This window comes from Myotis nattereri (genome assembly GCF_964212035.1).
Source record: "Myotis nattereri genome assembly, chromosome: 3".
Lineage (NCBI taxonomy): Eukaryota > Metazoa > Chordata > Mammalia > Chiroptera > Vespertilionidae > Myotis > Myotis nattereri.
In genome coordinates, this window is record NC_138077.1 from 193,839,867 (window position 1) to 193,860,828 (window position 20,962).

Below are 20,962 nucleotides of genomic sequence, written 5' to 3' on the forward strand. Positions count from 1 at the left end.
CAGACAGGGCCCCCTGTAGATAGGATTAGGGAATTTAAGAGGAAAGATGCTAAAGCAGAGAGAGGTCAGATTGAGTCAGGTCATGTAGATCTTGCTAAGGTGTTTGGATTTTATTCTAAGATAAATGGAAGTCACTTTAAATATGGAAGGAAAAGGACAACTGAATTGTTGTTTTTAATTTTTTATGAATTATGTTTTTCTTAAAAGGTCACTCTAGCTGCCACATGGAAAATAGATTAGAGTGGACCGAGAAAGAGAGCAAGGAGACAAGTTAAATAGTAGTTGCAGTAATTTAGGTAAGAGATGGAGGTAAAAAAAATATTAGATTTGCAGTGACAGAGATGGAGAGAAGTAAATGGAATTGAGATATACTTTGGAGGTAGTACTAATGTTTGGAGTTTATGAACAGGATGAATCCTTGCTATTTTAATAACGAGGTGATGCTATTTACTATGCTGGGGAAAATTAGGGAAAGGAAGAGATTAGCTTAATAAAATAGAGAGCCCCAGTTTGGATATATTAATTGACATGCCAGCTAAAACTCCCAAGTGGAAATGTCTAATAAATAGTTGGATATGAGTTGGGAGTTCAAAGGAGAGATCTTTGCTATCATGGAAATATACATTTGAAGATTATTAAATTTAGGTGGTATTTGAAGTCTTGAAAAGGATCCATAAATGAGCTCTGAGAAATCCCAAAAGTTAGAGGTCTAAGAGGAAGGAGTCAGAGAAGAAGACAGATTTCTGATGCAGGAGGAAAGTTATGAGAATGTGGTTTCACAGAGGCAAGCAAGAAAAGTGTTTCATGAAAGAAAGTGCCATCTTTATTGAATGTTACTAACAGGTAAGAAGAGATGAGCACAGAGAAGTGTTTGTTGGATTGGCAATATGTAAATCATTGGTATCCTTAGCTAGTTTAAGAACAGGTTAAGCAGATTTGGGGTGGAAATGGAGACTTCTAGTGTAAATGACTTGTTTTAGTTTTGTTGTAAAGAGGAGTGAATAAATGAAATAATAGGATAAAGGGAAAGTTTTGTTTATTTTTAAGATTATAATGATCCAGTAGAAGTCATTGATGATCCAAGGAAAAGTCCTAGAAAAGGCATGTCTGTCTCTCCCCCTCCCTTTCACTCTCTCTAAAAATCAATGGACCCTAGAACTGGAGGAGAGGTGCCCTTTGAAAGGAGCAAAGACACATATTTCATGATACCAGGAAGATGGAAAAGAAGATGGGTATTGAGGGGAACCAAAGTATTGCCACCTCAAAATGTGTCTTTTGGAATATTAATTTTAAGCTGGTTATTAAGAAATGAAAGACTCACCGAACCGGTTTGGCTCAGTGGATAGAGCTTCCGCCTGCAGACTCAAGGGCATGTACCTTGATTGCGGGCACATCCCCAGTGGGGGGTGTGCAGGAGGCAGCTGATCGATCTCTCTCATCGATGTTTCTAACTCTCTGTCCCTCTCCCTTCTTCTCTGTAAAAAATCAATAAAATATATTTAAAAAAGAAAAGAAATGAAAGACTCAGAATGAATCTTTGCTCCTCCCCCTTTATGCCTAAAGGAATTAAAATAGGAAAACCTGTTTAAAGAACCTTAGCATCATAATACAAACTAAACCCTAGCTGGTTTGGCTCAATGGATGGAGTGTAGGCCCTGGGACAGATTGATTCCCTGGTCAAAGGCACTACCTCGATTGCAGGCTCCATCCTGGCCCCAGTTTAGGTGCTTGCAGGAAGCAACCAATTAATATGTCTTGCTCTCTCGTCTCTCTCTCCCCCTCCCTTCCACTATCTCTAAAAATCATGGAAAAAATATCCTCAGATAAGGATTAATAAAAATAATAACAATAATAGTAATCCAAATGTGGCTGACAAGGAGAAATCTAGTAATGCCTGTTTGTTGCATTTCCTTTGTGTCCCATTGTTTCTGGGTGGCCCAACAAGAATTTTACATGTTTGATCTTTTTATATGAATGGCCTACTTTTTCTTTGAAATCCCAGACCCCTGCCCCCTTCTCCTTCATCCAAAATAGCACATAAACCTCAACTGCCTAATGCATCTTTGGGTCTTATATCTTATGGCACCCCAAAATATACACCAGTAATAAATTTTGGATCTTTTCTTCTGTTATTCTGTCTCATGCTAATTGGATTATTAGCCCAGCTAGAAGAATTTAGAAGGTGGGAGAAAAGTTATTTTTTTGTGCCCCACAGTACAAATCAAGTTGGCTCATGGTTTTCCAGTTGAATGACAATGTTCCTCCCTGATGATTTTTATTTTCTCAAATATGAAAAGGCATTGGTTATATATATGGTGAAGTGATAGAAGAAGTGTAGGAGTTTGAACAGAGAAGGCATGAAATACACTATCTCTGGAAGTGGGAAAGTGAACTTACTAGCGGAATTCAGTAAGAGTGCCAGGGAGAGTCTAATGTCCTTTTGAGACTTGTGGTCACAACTTTAAAGTGAAAGCCGCAGCCTTTGTTCAGGAAGGTAAATTGTTGGGTCCAACTAGAATGGGGTTTTACCAGGTGAGTATAATGGAGGAGGAAAACAAAAGTTGTTTGTGTTTGTAGGCAATCTTTTTTTTAAAATATATATTTTATTGCTTTTTTACAGAGAGAAAGGAAGAGAGATAGTTAGAAACATTGATGAGAGAGAAACATGGATCAGCTGCCGACTGACTGCACACCTCCTACTGGGGATGTGCCCACAACCAACGTACATGCCCTTGACGAGAATCGAACCTGGGACCTTTCAGTCCGCAGGCCGAGGCTCTATCCACTGAGCCAAACCGGCTAGGGCTGTAGGCAATCTTAACATCTAAACTGCAACACAAGTTCTGAATAGGAGAATGTGAGAGCCCTGGACGGTGTGACTCAGTTGGTTGGAGTGTCCTCCCACGCACCAGGAGGTTGCAGGTTTGATCCCGGTTGGAGCAGGAGACAACCCGTCAATGTTTCGCTTCGATCTCTCTCTCCCTTTCTCAAATCAATAATAATAATAATAATAATAATAATAAGTTAAAAATGTGAGAGTGAAAAAGTAATACATTTAATGGTCTGGAGCTTTTGATGAAGTCAAAGAATCAGTTATTATGATCAGACAGTAGAGATTCTTTTTTTAAAAATATATTTTATTGATTTCTCTACAGAGAGGAAGGGAAAGGGATAGAGAGTTAGAAACATCGATCAGCTGCCTCCTGCACACTCCCCACTGGGGCTATGCCCCTGACAGGAATCGAACCTGGGACCCCTGAGTCCGTAGGCCGACGCTCTATCCACTGAGCCAAACCGGCCAGGGCGAGACAGTAGAGATTCTTGAAATAGAAATTTTAAAGATGGAATACTTACTGGCAACAACAAACACAATGGTGACCTTTAGAGCAGTTGTGGGGTTGGAGCGGCTGATAAAGGATGGAAGGAAAGGTTGTTGGAGGTGAGGAGATAAAGAATTGACAGAGTATTGGGTGGTCATCCACATAGACGTTGGATGATGAACAGAAAGGTGGAAAGGAAGACAATAAGCCATGAGCTAAAGAGCTAAATTTTGTGTGTGTGTGTGCGCACCGTTCCCGGAAGTACTGCAATACTGGGTCAATGTGTGGAGTGGACGGAGCAAGCTCCTATTCCATCTCCCTGCTCCAAAAATCCATTTAATATTTTGTCCTCGGATAGAGGACGTATCAGATATTAAACTGACAAGAACAGATACTACACTTGATCTTAGCCAAAAGGCCGGTAAGCGATAAGAGCGAATACTGAGGGAGGAATGACCCACCAAAAGCTCCGTAGATGACAGTAAGATCGCGTGCGAAATCGGTAATATTTAATTTTTCTTATTTCACTGGCCCAACACAAGGTAGAGTAGATTGCAGGCACTTAATTTATGCCTTTGAACCAGAGAACGTTCTTTCAGGGAAAGGATAACAATAGACCGCTTCCGGGGCAATCGAGAAAGAAAAGGGCCCTTATCTTTCCCCTGGAGCTGATAGAGCCCTTACGATTTGCTTTCCCGAGAAAATTGGTCTGGCGAACCCATTCAAATTTCTCCCAGCAAATCACAGTGGCCAACAGCCAACTCCTTTTCCGCTCATTGGCCAGCTGGAAACTTCAGCTACGCACTCCTCCCGCCTCTCACCAAGAAGCCAATAGAAGAGACTAGCACTCGGTAAAATAGTGTCATCAAATACGGCACTTGCAATTGGCTAGCGGAGCTACCGATCAAGGAGTGGGCGGGGCCCTCTCAGCCTGCCTATATAAGACGAGGACAAAGGCGGCACGCAGCCTGTGTCATCCGCCATTTTGTGCGAAGCAAGGTGGCATCCACATTCCCTGAGCGACTTCTCCGCTTCTGCCTCGACCGCCCCTTGACCACAGACATGTCTCGAGATCGGTTCCGGAGTCGCGGCGGTGGCGGTGGCGGCTTCCACCGGCGCGGAGGAGGCGGCGGCCGCGGCGGCCTTCACGACTTCCGCTCGCCGCCGCCCGGCATGGGCCTCAATCAGAACCGCGGACCCCTGGGTCCCGGCCCGGTCCAGGGCGGCCCCAAACCCCCGATCCCGCCGCCGCCTCCACACCAACAGCAGCAGCAGCAGCCGCCGCCGCAGCAGCCGCCCCCACAGCAGCCGCCGCCGCTTCAGCCGCCACATCAGCAGCCGCCGCCGCTTCAGCAGCCGCCTGCACATCAGCAGCCGCCGCCGCCACAGGACTCAGCCAAGCCCGTGGTTCCTCCGGGACCCGGCCCGGCTCCCGGGGTAGGCACCGCCCCGCCGGCCTCGGGCCCGGCGCCGCCCGCCACTCCCCCGACTTCTGGGGCCAGCACGGGGCCAGGCCCTATCCCGACCCCGCCGCCCGCTGTCACCTCGGCGCCCTCCGGGGCGCCCCCGCCGGCGCCTCCGAGCAGCGTGGTGTCCACCCCGCCACCTCAGGCTGGGGGCCCGCCGCCTCCACCCGCCGCGGGCCCGGTGCCCGGGCCTAAGCCGGGCCCAGGACCCGGCGGCCCCAAAGGCGGTAAAATGCCGGGCGGGCCGAAGCCGGGTGGGGGCCCGGGCCTCAGCACTCCAGGCGGCCATCCGAAGCCGCCACACCGAGGAGGCGTCGAGCCGCGCGGAGGACGGCAGCACCACCCGCCCTACCACCAGCAGCACCACCAGGGTCCCCCTCCCGGAGGGCCCGGCGGCCGCACCGAGGAGAAGATCTCCGACTCGGAGGTGAGTGTCTCCGGAGCTACGCGTCCGTTCGCCTAAGATGGCCGCTACCCCCTCTTCGCCCCCCTTCCTCCCCTCCCCCCACCCCCGCCGGCTTCCATTTTGTCGGAGACCGGAAGGGCGCCTGCGCGCTGCCGGCGGGGGCGGGGCTCTCCGGCGGCGGCGGGGTGGGCCGCGTGGTCCTCCCGCCCGGCGGCCAGAGCTCGCGGGAGGGGGCCAGCGAGGCGAGGAGCCGCCGTGACGGGATGGGCGGGCCCGGCTACAGCCAGGAGGTCCTGGGAGCCGGAGTAGAGCGGACCGTGAGATGCAGGCGCGCAGAGGTCGTGTCGCTGCTGACGGGATTTTGCTCTTTTTCTTTTTTCATTTACTATTTGACCATTTGAATTTATGTCCGCTACAGTTTTAGCCAGGGACGCTCAGCATATGGAAAGGACGAGGTTGTGGATACAGATGTGGGACGATGAACAGACACAGAGGTGGAGAGGGAGACAGTCAGCCGTGAGCTAATATTGAGGAAGGAATGACCCACCGAAAGGACCTATAGCGAGGGCCAAGTGCCCGTTCTCGAGTATTTTGAATGAATCTGGCTGTTTGGTTTAGGATAGCGGTGACATTGGAAATCCCACGAGTATAGTAGGACCTTGCTTTGACTTTAAACGCAAACAGAAGAGCAACCCCGTTGGTAAAATCCAGTTTGGTAAAAGCAAAAATTAGCGCGTTTCCCCTGCAGGCACAGGTCACTGGTGTCTGAAAAATTCCCTTTGTTTTCCACTAGGGCTTTAAAGCCAACTTGTCTCTCCTGCGAAGACCCGGGGAGAAAACCTACACTCAGCGTTGTCGGTTGTTTGTTGGGAACCTACCTGCTGATATTACAGAGGAGGAATTCAAAAGACTGTTTGCTAAATATGGAGAACCAGGAGAAGTTTTTATCAACAAAGGCAAAGGATTCGGATTTATTAAACTCGTGAGTTTGTTGGATTTTTATGTATAATTATTTAAAGGGTCCTCTTTTTTTTTTTTTTTTTTTTGCTACTACAAATGTACTGGTTTTCAAACGAACATGAATCAATTGGTCTTTTAATTTTTTGTCATTCTTGCCGTGGCCGGGTTGCTCCATTGGTTGGAGCGTGGTCCTGTACACCAAAAGGTTGTGGGTTCAATCCTAGAGGGGGTGGCATACACAGACAACTGATTGATGCTTCTTTCACATCAGTGTTTTATGCTCTCTTTAACTCTGAAACACACACACACACACACCCATGTATATCTACAGGTGAGGATGAAAGGATAACAATGTTTTCATCATTCTTGCAGAAAAGATGAAATGTTGTATAGTGTATAATTGTTGGTATCTAAGAATCAAGGGGAGTAGGTGGGGCAAGGCATTTTAACTACTGAGAACCCTGTCAGGGTGGGAGCTGGAGGAAGAATAGGAATGGGGATTAGGCTTACGACTTTCAGAGTAGGCATTAGGCAATTTTTTAGGTCGTTAACATGAGTATGTCTGATAACTTTCAGGAGTCCAGGGCATTGGCTGAAATTGCCAAAGCTGAACTTGATGATACACCCATGAGAGGTAGACAGCTTCGGGTTCGCTTTGCCACACATGCTGCTGCCCTTTCTGTTAGAAATCTTTCACCTTATGTTTCCAATGAACTGTTGGAAGAAGCCTTTAGCCAGTTTGGTCCTATTGAAAGGGCTGTTGTAATTGTGGATGATCGCGGAAGATCTACAGGGAAAGGCATTGTTGAATTTGCTTCTAAACCAGCAGCAAGAAAAGCATTTGAAAGATGCAGTGAAGGCGTTTTCTTACTGACAACGTAAGTTCTTGTGCCTGTTTTAATAATTTTTGTTTATTAACTTGTATGAGGAAGTTGTGATACGACTGGAAAATAAGATGCAGCCTTCTTTTGTATTAGAACTCCTCGTCCAGTCATTGTGGAACCACTTGAACAATTGGATGATGAAGATGGGCTTCCTGAAAAACTTGCACAGAAGAATCCAATGTATCAAAAGTAAGATGGATTAAACTTTTGGCAGGTTTTTAAGTTTAAGGGAGAACTGGTTCTAGTAATTTTTCAGTTTTGTTTAAAATGTGCAAAATTCTCCTAAATGAATATGCTTAATAAAAGCATTGGGCTCAGAAAATTTGAGGTTTTGAAGCAGTTATTCAAATGCCTAGTTTTTGCTTCTGAAGTATGTATATTTCACAATTTATTCTTGTTCTTACAATATGAACCAAAGTGGGCTTTGCCCCTCGGTGTTCCTTACAAGTGATGGGGCGGGGGAGAGACCAGTGGTTTTAGGGGAGTCAGGTAGTGTTTCTTAATGTGCATCCCAAATTGATTCAAATTTAAATACTGTCAGGGAGAGAGAAACCCCTCCTCGTTTTGCCCAGCATGGCACATTTGAGTATGAATATTCTCAGCGATGGAAGTCCTTGGATGAAATGGAGAAACAGCAAAGGGAACAAGTTGAAAAAAACATGAAAGATGCAAAAGACAAACTGGAAAGTGAAATGGAAGATGCCTATCATGAACATCAGGCAAATCTTTTGCGTCAAGGTAAAAAACGCTGAAGTTTGCTGATGGGATCAATTATCTTTTTTAAAAAAAACTTACTGTAATCTCATTAATGTGAATCCAAAACAAAATTTTCCAATGTTCAGATCTGATGCGACGCCAGGAAGAATTAAGACGCATGGAAGAACTTCACAATCAAGAAATGCAGAAACGTAAAGAAATGCAATTAAGGTAAAATTTTGTTAAACTAAGCCTTTTGTTTTCAAAAAAATGTTTTTATTGATTTTAGAGAGGGGGAAGGGAGGGGAGACTTTGCTCAACCAACTGATCCACACCGTCCAGGGCCTTTGCTTCTGCATTAACATTTAGACAAAAGGTGAACCTAAATTTTGCAGTGTAGTCAAATGAAAGAGTCAGTGTTGGTATAACATTTAAATTGAAATTGTGTGTACAATTGTCAGTAAGTACTGTAATACTTATTTTCTTAGCCAGAATGCCCCTAGGGCTATTCTACACTCACTCTCCTGGTCTTTTATGTGTTTGCCCCAACCTAGTCTTTGTAAAGTTGTGAGGCAAACTATTCTCTCTGTCGCTCTATTTTTTTTTTTTTCAAAGTGAGTTTGAAAAGATGTGGATAAACACTTTGATTTATATACTTAATGAACATTTCCAGACAAGAAGAGGAACGACGTAGAAGGGAAGAAGAGATGATGATTCGTCAACGTGAGATGGAAGAACAAATGAGACGACAAAGAGAGGAAAGTTATAGCCGAATGGGCTACATGGATCCAGTAAGTAAATTTCTGTTGTAATCTAATTAGAGTAAAATAACATATCATATCCACTTATTTTAAACATGTATTATGATGATATGCCTTTTATCATTTTTTTTTGGTAGGCCAAAGATTCTTTGGGAAGAAGCTTTTAGGTTTTTGAAAATTAAGTCAACGGGTAAATTTTAAAAAAATTTTTCAGAGTCTAGTTTTTTAAATTGCCTTAAATGAACCTTTTTTATTGGTTAGAAACTTTAAGTTTGGGGATTTTTTGTACTTTCAAAAATGGTATGGGTATAGTACAGATGCATGAAAGTTTTTTTTTTCTTTCAGAGAGAAAGAGACATGAGGATGGGTGGTGGAGGAGCAATGAACATGGGAGGTAAGCATGAAAATAAATTAGCAGTGCCATTAGAGAGCAATATTCTGGTTTAGTTATAACAGGCATTTTTGTTTCCCCTAGATCCCTATGGTTCAGGAGGCCAGAAATTTCCACCATTAGGTGGTGCTGGTGGCATAGGTTATGAAGCTAATCCTGGAGTTCCACCAGCAACCATGACTGGTTCCATGATGGGAAGCGACATGGTAATGTATCCTGTGGGACGTAGTACAAAGGAAATTCTCATTTTCACAACTTGTGTGTGTGTTTTATTTTGTTGTGTTTTGTTTTTTTTTAAAGTAGGTGACTGGACTTCTTTTAGTTTCCCTATCATGTAAATCGTAATATTGAGGGATACTTTGGCAACATAGAAGAACTCAGTGTGTGGTAACCTAAACAGATACGGTTGCCAACGCGAAGTCAGTGCTGTTAGTATGTTGGAGTTATCTTTGGCAATAAGTAGACTTAGGTGCTTTCCATTATATTGCTTGTGTACTTTTGCACTCCATCGCATGGCAAATCCAAATTCTAAACGTTAGATAATGTACCTAATTATTCTACATCTAAGTGAGCGTAATCAAATGGCAAACTGTTGTTCACTCAGCTGGCATTTGCCATAACTATATGAATTAGACTTGTAGTTTGCAGCTCCTAGGCATGTTTTAGTGATGTGTAGAACTCTGACCTATATTTGGTGTGGCTTCTATCCATGAAAAGGGAATTGTTTAAAGTTTTGACTCGTCGTTTCCCACCTGTTGGGCTGTCTATAGGTACACCTTCTAAAATAAACTGACATCTGTTTTGCTACAGAGTAGCAACAAAACCAATGATAATTTTAAGCATACTAGTTGTGTGCATTTGATCTGAACCTTCTTGATGCTATCATATTTTAACTGCAGATAGCCTATCCGGATGCTTTAGAACAAGCATGTGAATTGGTCTGAGTGGCTGTGTTTAGGGCTTTACAAATCCGTAGGAGAATTGAATATTGACTTTAGAAATGGGTTTAAGGAAGAATACATTTTCACAACTGAATTAAGTCTGATTAGTTCATCTACAGGATTTTGGCAAAGGAAGGAAGCTGCAGCATGTAACTCACTAATTTCACTTTACAAATAAGGAACATAAGAATTTAGTATGGGAACTCACCTATTTTAAAACCCATTTATGGCTTTTGGGGAATTAGAACCATAAATGACTGGTTACATTAAATGTAGTGCTATAAGCTTTCTTCAAATAAAATTTTAAAAATAGTGTGGGTAACATTTTCATTTATGTGCTTCCTAAAAGGCATATTGTAGGTATGTAAACAAATTTGTTAAAAATGTAACTTCACATGATGTTCCCACAGTTAAAATTCTGTATTCCATATAACAGGTTAAAAAAAACCTGTGGGTTTAAGATGTAATGATATAATTGTGAAATCCCCAAATTTTCCTTAATAGCCTTCATGAAATATATAGTACAGTGTGCTAAAACCCTAAAATTTTTAGGTTTTTGAAAAATAGTTTAAAGGATTGAGATTGTCCTTTTTTTAATATGTTTTAATTGATTTCAGAAAGGGAGAGAGATACCAGTAGAAACATCAATGATGAGAGAATCATCAATCAGCTGCCTCCTGCACGCAAACCCGGGCATGTGCCCTTGACCGGAATTGAACCTGGGACCCTTCTGTCCGCAGGCTGATGCTCTATCCACTGAGCCAAACCAGCCAGGGCAAGATTTAGTCTTTTCAAGTAGCCCTATAGTATTTTGTAAGAGACATGTTGAAATTACAACATATAGGAACAGTTAAACCCTAATGCCATTTTTGTATTTTGTTTAAATTTGGGGGGGGGGGGAGGTGTGGTAATACTTAGTAACATCTATTTTAAATGGAATTTGAAAGATAGTTCAGGCTGCTGTGCTTCCATATTTCTAGGGTTTTTCTTTTTGGATACATAGCTTTCTAAGACTGAGAAGTAAGTACCTGAAACTAGATGGAATAATAAACTCCTGCTTTATTGCAGTTACTTAAGCATGGTGCTAGGCTGCTTGGGAGATACCCAGACCATGGAATCATAGCTAAGTGCCAGTGGACTTTTCAAAGACCTAAGGGAAAAGTTGGACTGTTAATGGGGGTGGGCTGTATATCCAGTCAATTTGCAATAATACAGAATAGTACTGTAAACATAAGTGTCTCTTGTCATATAGTGATGGCTCCTAAAGGTGGTACACCTGTGAGAATATGGCAACACATTTTTTTTTAATCAAGTTACTGTGCCGGTAAAATGACTAAATCTATTAGTCTTTTATGCTTTTTTTTTGTAGTCTGGTAGCATTTTATTAAAACTTTGAACCTTTTAAGATTTCTGCAACTTAGCAGATGTGTCTTGAGATCTTGAAAAGCACAAGGTTTCTTATGCAGCACATGCCACTAACTGGTGAGTAGGTCCTTTGTCACTTCTTTGAGTGAATTGAATCTGTCTGGTTGGGCTTGCTAGGCTTACTTGGAAATTAATTTTCCTGTTCAGACCTTGAAAGTGAGAAGTTTGCAAGCTTTTCAGTGGTTTATTCTGATGTGAAATTTCTTTAACTCATTTTGGAATGGGTTTTCACATCTACACTAATTCTTAAATTTTTTAGCACTACAGGGAAGATCTATTCTTTGAAACAGGTGTATGAGAATGGCTCAAGTGGGAACATACCACAAGGCATGTATTATCGTAAACTAATTTTCAAATTACCCTTTTTTCCTTTCTATGTTCCCGGTACCTGTGGATCGACTCATTGGTGATTGTATCGACGAACGTTGACTACGGAACCTTCTAAAATATTTACTTAACACACATGGACATCAACTACATATAATGAACTGTTAATTACTGTTCCAATAGCGTACTGAGCGCTTTGGGCAGGGAGGCGCGGGACCTGTGGGTGGACAGGGTCCTAGAGGAATGGGGCCTGGAACTCCAGCAGGATATGGTAGAGGGAGAGAAGAGTATGAAGGCCCAAACAAAAAGCCCCGATTTTAGATGTGATATGTAGGCTCTCATTCTAGTTTGTTTTTGTCTTTTCTTGTTTAGATACCAATCTTTTAAATTCTTGCATTTTAGTAAGAAAGCTACCTTTTTATGGATGTTAGCAGTTTATTGACCTAATATTTGTAAATGGTCTGTTTGGGCAGGTAAAATTATGTAATACAGTGTTTTGAAACAGGATTTTTTCCTTTTTATTTTCCTTTTTTTTTTAACTGTATAATGTCCCACAAGTTATGGCAGTGTACTTTGTGCCATCGAATTTCCAAAGTGTACTTTTTTTTTTTTTTTTTTTTTTTTTACTGTGCTTCAAATAAATAGATAAAATAGTTAAAATATTGATCTTCAATTTTGCCATTCATGCTTCCATGCACATTAGGCTAGGTATTCCACTTTGAAAGCATGAGAGTGTGGAGACCTTCAAATGGCATGTGCCATTTCTGGGAAATGTATTTGTAGGCTAAGTATTGCTTTTTACAAATAAGTACCCCTTTGTTTTAAAAAGAAGAAATACATACTGAAGTAGATTCGTGATTTGATTTGTTTGGCATTATAGGAAGCAAGCGGTGCTAAGTACTTTTAAATGGTTATATAAGTAAAACAACTGTAAATCTTCATTCAGGAATATGTATTAAGATTATGGAATTGGGTGTATGACTATTGGTAGGGGGAGAAAGTGGGCATGACTAAATGGATCTTTTATGGCCCTATGAGTTATCCTTTTCTTGAAAGCTTCTGGAGAAAAAGTGGAAAGATCATTTTGTTGCATTCCTCCATTCTTGTTTTTAAAAGAATAAGTCCCAAGCCCTACAACTGGCTTGTATTGAACTTTCACATTTGAATTAAAGATTATTAAACATGAAGTCTTTTCATGTATTACTTTAAGCGATTTGTAAAGATGGGGTTTAGTTTGAAAATTTCAACTTGAAAGTAAGAAGTATAGTAACCATAAACGAGGTGTAACGAGGTGTAGTTATATATACATTTGTACTCTGAACCTTTTATATCTCCTTTTGTTACTTCATTGGGCAAAAACTATAGGACCATGAATCTACTTGCTCTCTTTTCAAAGAATTAGTGGTGACTGTTGACATTTAGGGTTGCAGATAGCCATTCATTCTTAATTGTAAAATATTTGTTAATCTGTTTTTCCATAGTTCCCTTTTGATGCAGCACTAAATCTGGAGAGAGTTGCTTATGTTACACAGTGCAAATATAAATGTCCCTCCCACCATAAAGCTTTGGAGTGTTTCGATGGTGTTGTCAGTTTATTGTCAACTTCATTGAATCTCCTTCCATTAGAATGAGGTATTTTGACTTAATATTAAAGCACATTGTTACTGTTGTCTGTTAGTACAACAGTGGGAATCTGTTTTCCCAGTGTATCTATGTTAGCAGAGGGAACAGCTTCCTAAAAGTAGGTAAAATAATTCAATGGCTTGGCTTTGTTCTTAGTTATGGTTCCATTCAAATTTGTACATTGTAGAACTCTTTACTATGGAATGTGTCTTCCTCCTTTTCACCTCTGTTCTTGGTGCTAATTGGCAAAAGTAAAATTTTAACAAATGCTGAAGTTTAGTATTGTGCCTGAGTACAAAGGGACACCTACTGTTGAAATAATTGAGCACCTTCTGCCTGGGAAACTGGATAATACTAAAAGTAAAACACTAGTGGAGTATAAAGGCATGTCACCCAATTCTGGTTGTGTGACTGACAGGTACATGATGTGTTAATTAAGGAAACCTCATTAGAAAATGTTCATTATTTCTATTCACTAAGACACCTGGAAATGGGTGGTAGTTCTACCATAATTATATTAATGAGGAAGTTTTGTCCCCAGTTAAGGTATGAATTGGTGCTATATATGAGATTTTTCTGTACGGAAACAAGGATCTTGATTTGAAAGAAGTCCATTATAATTTGATTGGATTGTGTAGTAGGGACTCGACTAATGATAAAATAAGGGGTGTTCATGGGACACCCGTGGAGGGTGAACTTGTATGTGTGTGGGCGGGGGCTGGTGGGGAAATGGGATAATCTGCCTATAAAATTAATGTTTCAGTTTATTTTTCAGATTACATGCCTTTCTTTATAAGGGATGCTGGCACAGACCCCTAAAATAAGCTTTTGGTAGTACTGTACCTTTGAAGAGTGGTGAAGGATGCTCATGGATAATCTGCTGAAAGTTGTGGTTTTGATAGCCTTACTGAGGGCTGTAGAATTGCTAAATGTTGTTTAGCAAATAATCTTGCTCAGTTTCAACTAAGTTTTTTTACTTTTATCACTGAAATAGCAGTGTACCAAGGGTTGTAAGGTACTCAAATAGACTTTCTGTAAGTCTTGTATATGATAGTTTTTAGCCTAATGGGAATTTAAGTCATCTTAAAAAAAACGTTGCCTAAAAGCTGATGTGAAACTTGGGATGGGAGAGGGAAGGTAGTAGTTTCAAAGTATTTAGCCATTTTTCTCATTTGAAGAAATCACCTGCCCCCATTTTCCCCTTCTCCATTCTCATAATTTTGTTTTTAAGAGGAACACTGATCATTTTAAAACTTAGTAGTCCAAATCGTTAACCGCATTCTCTAAGAGACCCCTGTATATTTTAATAGGTATCTCAAGCTTTTAACCCATTGGCTCACATTTAGTGAAATCATAATCCTTCTTTGTTTAGAACACTAATTGAACTCATTAACAAGTTCTATAAACCCTACCACTCTTTATGTAGATATACCACTATTATAAACATTATAATTTGGGAAATTGTAATGTTACGCCTGTGCAATTTTTATAAGTGGCATATTATGGCAGATAAAACTTAGATACTTGGCTTTTCTTGGGCAAGCCACTAAGTTTTGGTAGAATGTTTTCTGGTGTTCTTGGACTGCAATTATGCACTATTAAAGTAGTGGCCTGCTACATAACTGCATTTAGCCAGCATTTCTGCAGTGCGTAACTGTGAGGAACGTAGTACCGCAAATGGCAATGGACATTAGGACCCGGATGTAGTATTCCTGCTTGCTCCAAGATTCTCATTGCCGACTGCATACAGGTAGGTAACAAGCAATATAATCTAACTTGGTGACTTGCTATGTACTTTTATTCCGTGGGCATTCTGACATCACACTTCTGACAATGAAATAACAGTGCAGCACCTAACACTTGTATGGTAAAGCTAGCTTATCAAAAGTGCGTGGGTTTGGGCTTAGAGCTGTAATTTGTCAGGCAGAATTCAGTGCTGTTGCAGTTCTCAGATAAAAAGTGCAAACTTGATTCCTTGGTATATCTGATTCAGTTGTGTGGTTTCCTTTAGTTGCATTGTAACTGAAGATAACATGGAACATATCAGTGGTGTGGGGGAAAGGGAACCAAACCATACTTGGGAGGTAGAGTGCTTTTTTAGCCTCTTGATATGGACTGTATAGCATGTGATAATTAGTCTCTGTTGTAGCAACTGACCTGCCCATAGGTCAGCAATATCAATAATTCAGAATGCAATCTTGGTAATTATTCTGCAGGATGAGTGAATTAACACTATAAGTACAGGGTGGTTTTTTTTTGTAATGTGATTTAATAAATTTTTTCAAATGAGCTCCATGGAAACATCTTTACTAACTTGGGCTTAGATGGGAATCTAATGTGAATAGTTCAAATTACATGATTTTACTAAGTATGTCTATATTCTAAACCTGGGGAAAATTGGTGTGGCACATTGACTTGCCTACAGTTGGATACATGGTGGGAATCATTTCCCAGTCATAAGACTTCGTCGTATTCTGTAGGATAACTGCAAATATTCAGAGTAGGTTTTTGAATTTGGTTACCTTAGCTTTAGGTATATGATGTTATAATTCAAGATTTTAATTACCAAAAAAAGGTCTTAACCACCTTATTTTGTTGCTTAGTACTTAAGCTTTGCATCGACTATTATTCCAGACCTCAACTGAACTTTGTTCTCTGGTTTTTAGCTAGTGTGCATGAGAAACATCTTTCATATATAATGCTTTCTGCTCTGTAACTGGAAGGTTTGAGGTTTATTTTGCATAAATGTGTGAAAACTCTTCGTGAATATGAGAATTTTCTTCCATTATATCAAGAAAAATGGCTTGCTCTTTAGCAAGCAATTCACAAGGTGGGGACAAATTTGTACTGTAATGCATAGACCATTCAAGCAAATAACTTCTGACTCTCCTGCTAGAGGAAAGAACAAATGGTGATTAGTTTAGCTCTCTACATGAATAATATAATGCAAAGCAAACACAGTGCTTAGGTATTAGTGACAAGAGTGTCACTAAGTTGGCATATAATCCCGATGGAGTTTTCCTGTGGCATGATCCATTAAATCGGTGGCCAGCACTTGCTGCCGTGATTTTAGGGATTGAGTGTTTAAAAGCTCAGGTTTATTTCTTAAACAACCAATAACAATTTTGAGAGAATGTGCTTGTTGTAATAATGGACTTCAGGAACATCATTGGGGTGGGGGGTTAACTTTGCTTCATTCTTGCTTCTTTTAAGACGAATAGGTCTTTGCACTTTCAAATGAGAAACTTGTGACTTAAGTCGATTCTTATTAGTTTGGATTTGTACATAGCTATAATTTGTAAATCTTAGTGCAGAGGGTCTTAAAAAATCCACTCAGTCAAAAATCTGGGAATAAATGGGTTTCAGTAATAACACTACTGAGGTGCTTGCATTGTATTTCATAAGCCTTGTTACAAATCAAAATTACTCTTTTTAATGAGAATGGTCTGATGTTCAGAGGTGTGATGCCAGAATGCATTTTCGTACTGTTAGGCCCTTGGAAACAGATACAGGTGCTTTCTGAAAGATGAAAGAAATGCAATGGGTGCTTTTCACACAAGGTTGCAAAACCTACAAAGACTGTATAATAGTCTCACCCCCAATAGAGATAGATGCGTGTGACTAGTTTTGGACTTTTAACCTTAATGGGGGTTGCATGTCTCCTATTGTTAATCATTGTCAGCTGCAGTGACACGATCCCCAGTCCTGCATTTACTGTCCTTCCCTTAATGATTTGTGGACAGGTTTTAGAGAGCCAGGATGTTTGTTCTGGGCCTTTATTTGGTTTGGGCTTTAGCTGATAATGTTTCAGTGCTCTTGTCAGCGAGTGCAGTTTTCAAATGGCCTATTAGGGAAAGAACTCCGAGGATTTGACTGCTCCTAATAATCATCTGTCATTGCTGCTAGATAATGATTGGCAATTTTTAAGACTCAACTGTGGAAATCTCACAGTTGTTGGTAAACCATCAACCATAAAAATGTTGCTTTTGAACACCAGTGCTGAAAAGATTTTATTCAGAGGATGAAAAGGGCGGGCTGGTTGCAGCATAGGATAATCTGGAGAATGGGAAGAATGCAAAACGATATAGTATCCCTTATGGATGGTAAATGTGCAACAGGGAACTATCAAATGCCCTTAGCAGTAACTGATAATCAGGGAAGAAGAAAAACCTAGAATTTGAATTAAGGCTGATCTGTCCAGTTTTTGTGCAGTGGCCCTGCAGGTATATATAATGAAGGTGAATGTCTTCTCCCTCAAAAAAAACAAAACCCTCAGGTTCCTTGCTGTCCCAATAAGGCAAGCTCTTCCCTGCCCTAACTTAAAACTCAGTGAGGACTTAGGGGAAAGAACGAGGCAAATACATAGGATTGCAGGATAACAACTGCATTGTGTACTGTGGAACGGGGAGGGTACTCTTGGAGGACTTCTGCTGAAGGTGGTCAGTCCACCTGAGAACGGAAAACATACTTGAATGGGGAGCAGGGTATGTGCTTTTATGAAAAGAGAACCGATGTTAAAATTCATTTGGTAAGGTAGACGTTGTCACATACCTTCACATAAGGGATAGTATATTTTGGATTGCAGTCAAACTTGTGCTCAGACTGGTGAAAATAAATAGTAGTTAGACTTTCGTATTTTAAAGAAGATACAGTTTTCATTCTGATTCAGGTGTCTATTTTATTTATGTGAGAATAATTTTAGATTCCCCCTTCTACCCCCCATGAAGTTTCTTCCTATTTTTTTATGCTGTAACTTGCCCCCAATCTTGGTCTCTGGAATTTTACTCTTTAAAATTTTGACGTTAACTAGCATTTTCAAACCTTATGCCTTTGTCTTTTATATTAACTTTTTCTTATTATTCTTTAGGTACGAATGATTGATGTTGGCTGATACTCGAGTGCTCATTCGCCTGAAGTAAGTATCCTTAGAACACATGGTTATGTAGAGAAAACAATCAAGAGCAGAAAAGAGGGCTTGAATTTAGTGGAGAAATGCTGTTATCTAGTAAATAGTAGAGTAACTACTGTCTATCTAGTCCTTGACAATAGGCAAAATTTCGTATGTACAGGTGAAAAAAATTTAGAGTATGACTGTGGTGTAGACCAGATCTTTCCTAAGCAATAACATAGCTAAATAAAACAACCATTGATTGGAACCCAAACATAAAAAAACACAGTTTATATATTAAGAATGTTATATGGTGAGCATGTTACTTTATTTTAATAAAATTACATTTTTAATAATAGGTGGATAATTGTTCTCAAGATGTCAAAGCATAAGCCAACCAAGAGAGAAAGCCAAAACTTACAAGACAGAGGAAGTATCAAGGTACCTTAAGCAATCTTACTGTTAACTGCCTTCAGAAAAAAAGGACGCTTGGGTGGTACAAAAATAATTGTGTGTGAATGTCATTTTAATTTCTTCTACATTGAAATTTTCTTAAACAAGTAAATATTTAAGTATTGTAAAAACAGCTTTCTGAGGTTGTAGGCTTTCTTGGTTTGGCTGAAGCCTCAGAAAAATGGACTTCAGTTTTCAATTAAAAAGTGTCTATATATGTATAGTATATATGTATGTATTTACCTAACTCTGCTGTCTAGATAGAAAGCAGTCATAGACAGTGTATAAACAAATGGACATGGCTGTGTCCAATAAAATTATTTTATAAAAAGATGGCTGTGTATAGTAGCTTACTAACTTCTCATAAATTGCATGTATAGATAGATATCACTCAGTTTTAAAAGGCCCTTATAATCAGTATGAAATCTAAACAATCTACATCTTAAATAAGCTTTATATATTAGACGATTAAATACTTTTGATACCACATTGCATTATTAATATTTCCTTGTTATTAGGAAGTTTACTTGGTTGGTATTAACAAACTTGATAACTGATTTTTACATCTTTGGGAAGTAATTGTTTCCTTTTATTGGCAGGATTCGGTGAACTGTGTCCAGGAAACCAGTGAAGAAGAGGGCAAAGAGGAATGAACAACCTAATTGTTAATAAAGACATCTTAAAAAAAATCAGATTGTCCTTTTATTCTGTTTTTAAGTGGGACTCTTTAATTTTCTAGAATTTTCCTATGTCATCAGTTTGTTTCTAGGTGATGTAAAGAGGTTACATATTCTAGACCAGTGATGGCGAACCTGTGACACACGTGTCAGAGGTGACACACGAACTCATTTTTTTGGTTGATTTTTCTTTGTAAATGGCATTTAAATATATAAAATAAATATCAAAAATATAAATCTTTGTTTTACTGTGGTTGCAAATACCAAAAATATTTCTATATGTGACACGGCACCAGAGTTAAGTTAGGGTTTTTCAAAATGCTGACACGGCGAGCTCAAAAGGTTCGCCATCACTGTTCTAGACATAGAACAGATTATATATAATTCAGGACTGTTTCTTGAGACTTTTTTTGGCCGAAGCTCCTTCAACCTTTTAATCAATCAATTAGATGGTACTTATGTCCTAACCAACTTGATTTGGACATCAGGATATTTTACTTTTTAATACTCACCCAAGGACGTGCTGAGAGAGAACATCAATTGGTTGCCCTCTGTGCCCTGACCAGAATTGAACCGCAGCCTTTTGGTGGACAGGACAATGCTCCTACAAACTACATATTTTCATTTGTGTGTGTGTGTGTTTTTGCTTTTTTTGGTTTTAGTGAGAAATGATTGATTCTTGTATGTTCCCTGACCCTGGTTCCATCCTGCAACGTTGGTGTACTGGGGTGAGATTAACCACCTATCAGATGTTTTTTTTGGACCATATTTTCAAATCAGGGTTCAAAGTCAACAAAATTGAGAACTCTTCCTAGTTATACCATGTAATTAGAAGATGCGAAAGATAGTTATATGTTTCATAGTATAGAGACATGTTAATTTTGGTAAGCTTTTAGACATAAGGAGTCTTCAGGAGAAAATTAGATCCTTAGTACTGAAGGGATTGGGAGACCATTCAGCTTTAACAAGTTACTTAACCTTAAGTATTAAATCCCTGCCCTAGCGGCGTTATATTTTGATTAGTAGTTGATATTTTAAATACTTGGCACAATGTCTGGCATAAGTATGAAAACATGGTGGCGGGAAACCAAGATTAAAGCACAGAACTTTAACATGGTAAAGCCCAATAAGATTTTAACACCTGATATATGGGGTCATGTAATGTATTGCACCAAAATGGGTTGAATTCTAAATGCATGAGGTAAGAGGGAATATGGCAATTAAGAGTGGATGACTTGGAAGAAATTGTGAAGATTTGTGGATTGAAAGAATACGGGCAATATTCTGAACATTTACAGATTCAACATGATCCTAGCTGACTTCATGAAATTGATAAACTGATCCTAAGATTCGTATGGCCTCTACCACACTGAAAAAAATGGTTCAGATATCCAAATGTAGCAATGAAAACAGGTACTTGGTGGGGATGGGTGGGTACATCATGATCCTGAGTTTGGCAAAGGATTCTTAGTTAAGATAACATTTCTGGAGACTTCTATCAGTAAAGAACAAAACCCCAATTAAAAAATAGGCCAAGGGTTTGAATGGAAATATTTTAAAAAGATGCTTGACATCAGTCAATAGGGAAATGCAAATCAAACCATAAGATGGCAAATTCAAAAAAAGCTATAAGGTGAAAGGTCGGAGGATCTAACGTAACTAAAGTTAATAGTGCATTATAGAATTGAAACTTGCCAAGAGAATTTGTTCTCAGAAGTGAGGTGGTGGAAGCTTTTGCAATTTA

The 20,962-nt window shown here is 39.9% G+C and overlaps 1 protein-coding gene across 2 annotated transcripts; it reads left to right on the forward strand.

Moving 5' to 3' along the window:
• The first annotated feature begins 4,313 nt into the window (after window positions 1–4,313).
• SFPQ (splicing factor proline and glutamine rich) lies at window positions 4,314–19,230 on the forward strand. 2 transcript variants are annotated; one of them, XM_081086313.1, is made up of 12 exons: window positions 4,314–5,213; window positions 5,986–6,174; window positions 6,729–7,030; window positions 7,130–7,225; window positions 7,578–7,774; window positions 7,879–7,963; window positions 8,406–8,523; window positions 8,839–8,887; window positions 8,969–9,090; window positions 18,068–18,115; window positions 18,448–18,529; window positions 19,141–19,230. In XM_081086313.1, exons 1-10 carry the CDS (start codon window positions 4,383–4,385, stop codon window positions 18,089–18,091), a joined length of 2,013 nt encoding a protein of 670 aa, XP_080942439.1. In that variant the 5' UTR covers window positions 4,314–4,382; the 3' UTR covers window positions 18,092–18,115; window positions 18,448–18,529; window positions 19,141–19,230. The 2 variants fall into 2 exon arrangements, with proteins under 2 accessions (XP_080942439.1, XP_080942438.1); XM_081086312.1 differs by lacking the exons at window positions 18,068–18,115; window positions 18,448–18,529; window positions 19,141–19,230 and adding an exon at window positions 11,761–12,764.
• The last annotated feature ends 1,732 nt before the right edge of the window (window positions 19,231–20,962 follow it).

What these genes read in the sequence shown, in the direction of transcription:
- SFPQ (XM_081086312.1), top strand. Translation starts at nt 4,383, where the DNA reads ATGTCTCGAGATCGGTTCCGGAGTCGCGGCGGTGGCGGTGGCGGCTTC. An exon ending in GGCGTTTTCTTACTGACAAC is followed by an intron (nt 7,031 to 7,129) that starts GTAAGTTCTTGT and finishes CTTTTGTATTAG; the next exon opens with AACTCCTCGTCCAGTCATTG. An exon ending in AAGAATCCAATGTATCAAAA is followed by an intron (nt 7,226 to 7,577) that starts GTAAGATGGATT and finishes AAATACTGTCAG; the next exon opens with GGAGAGAGAAACCCCTCCTC.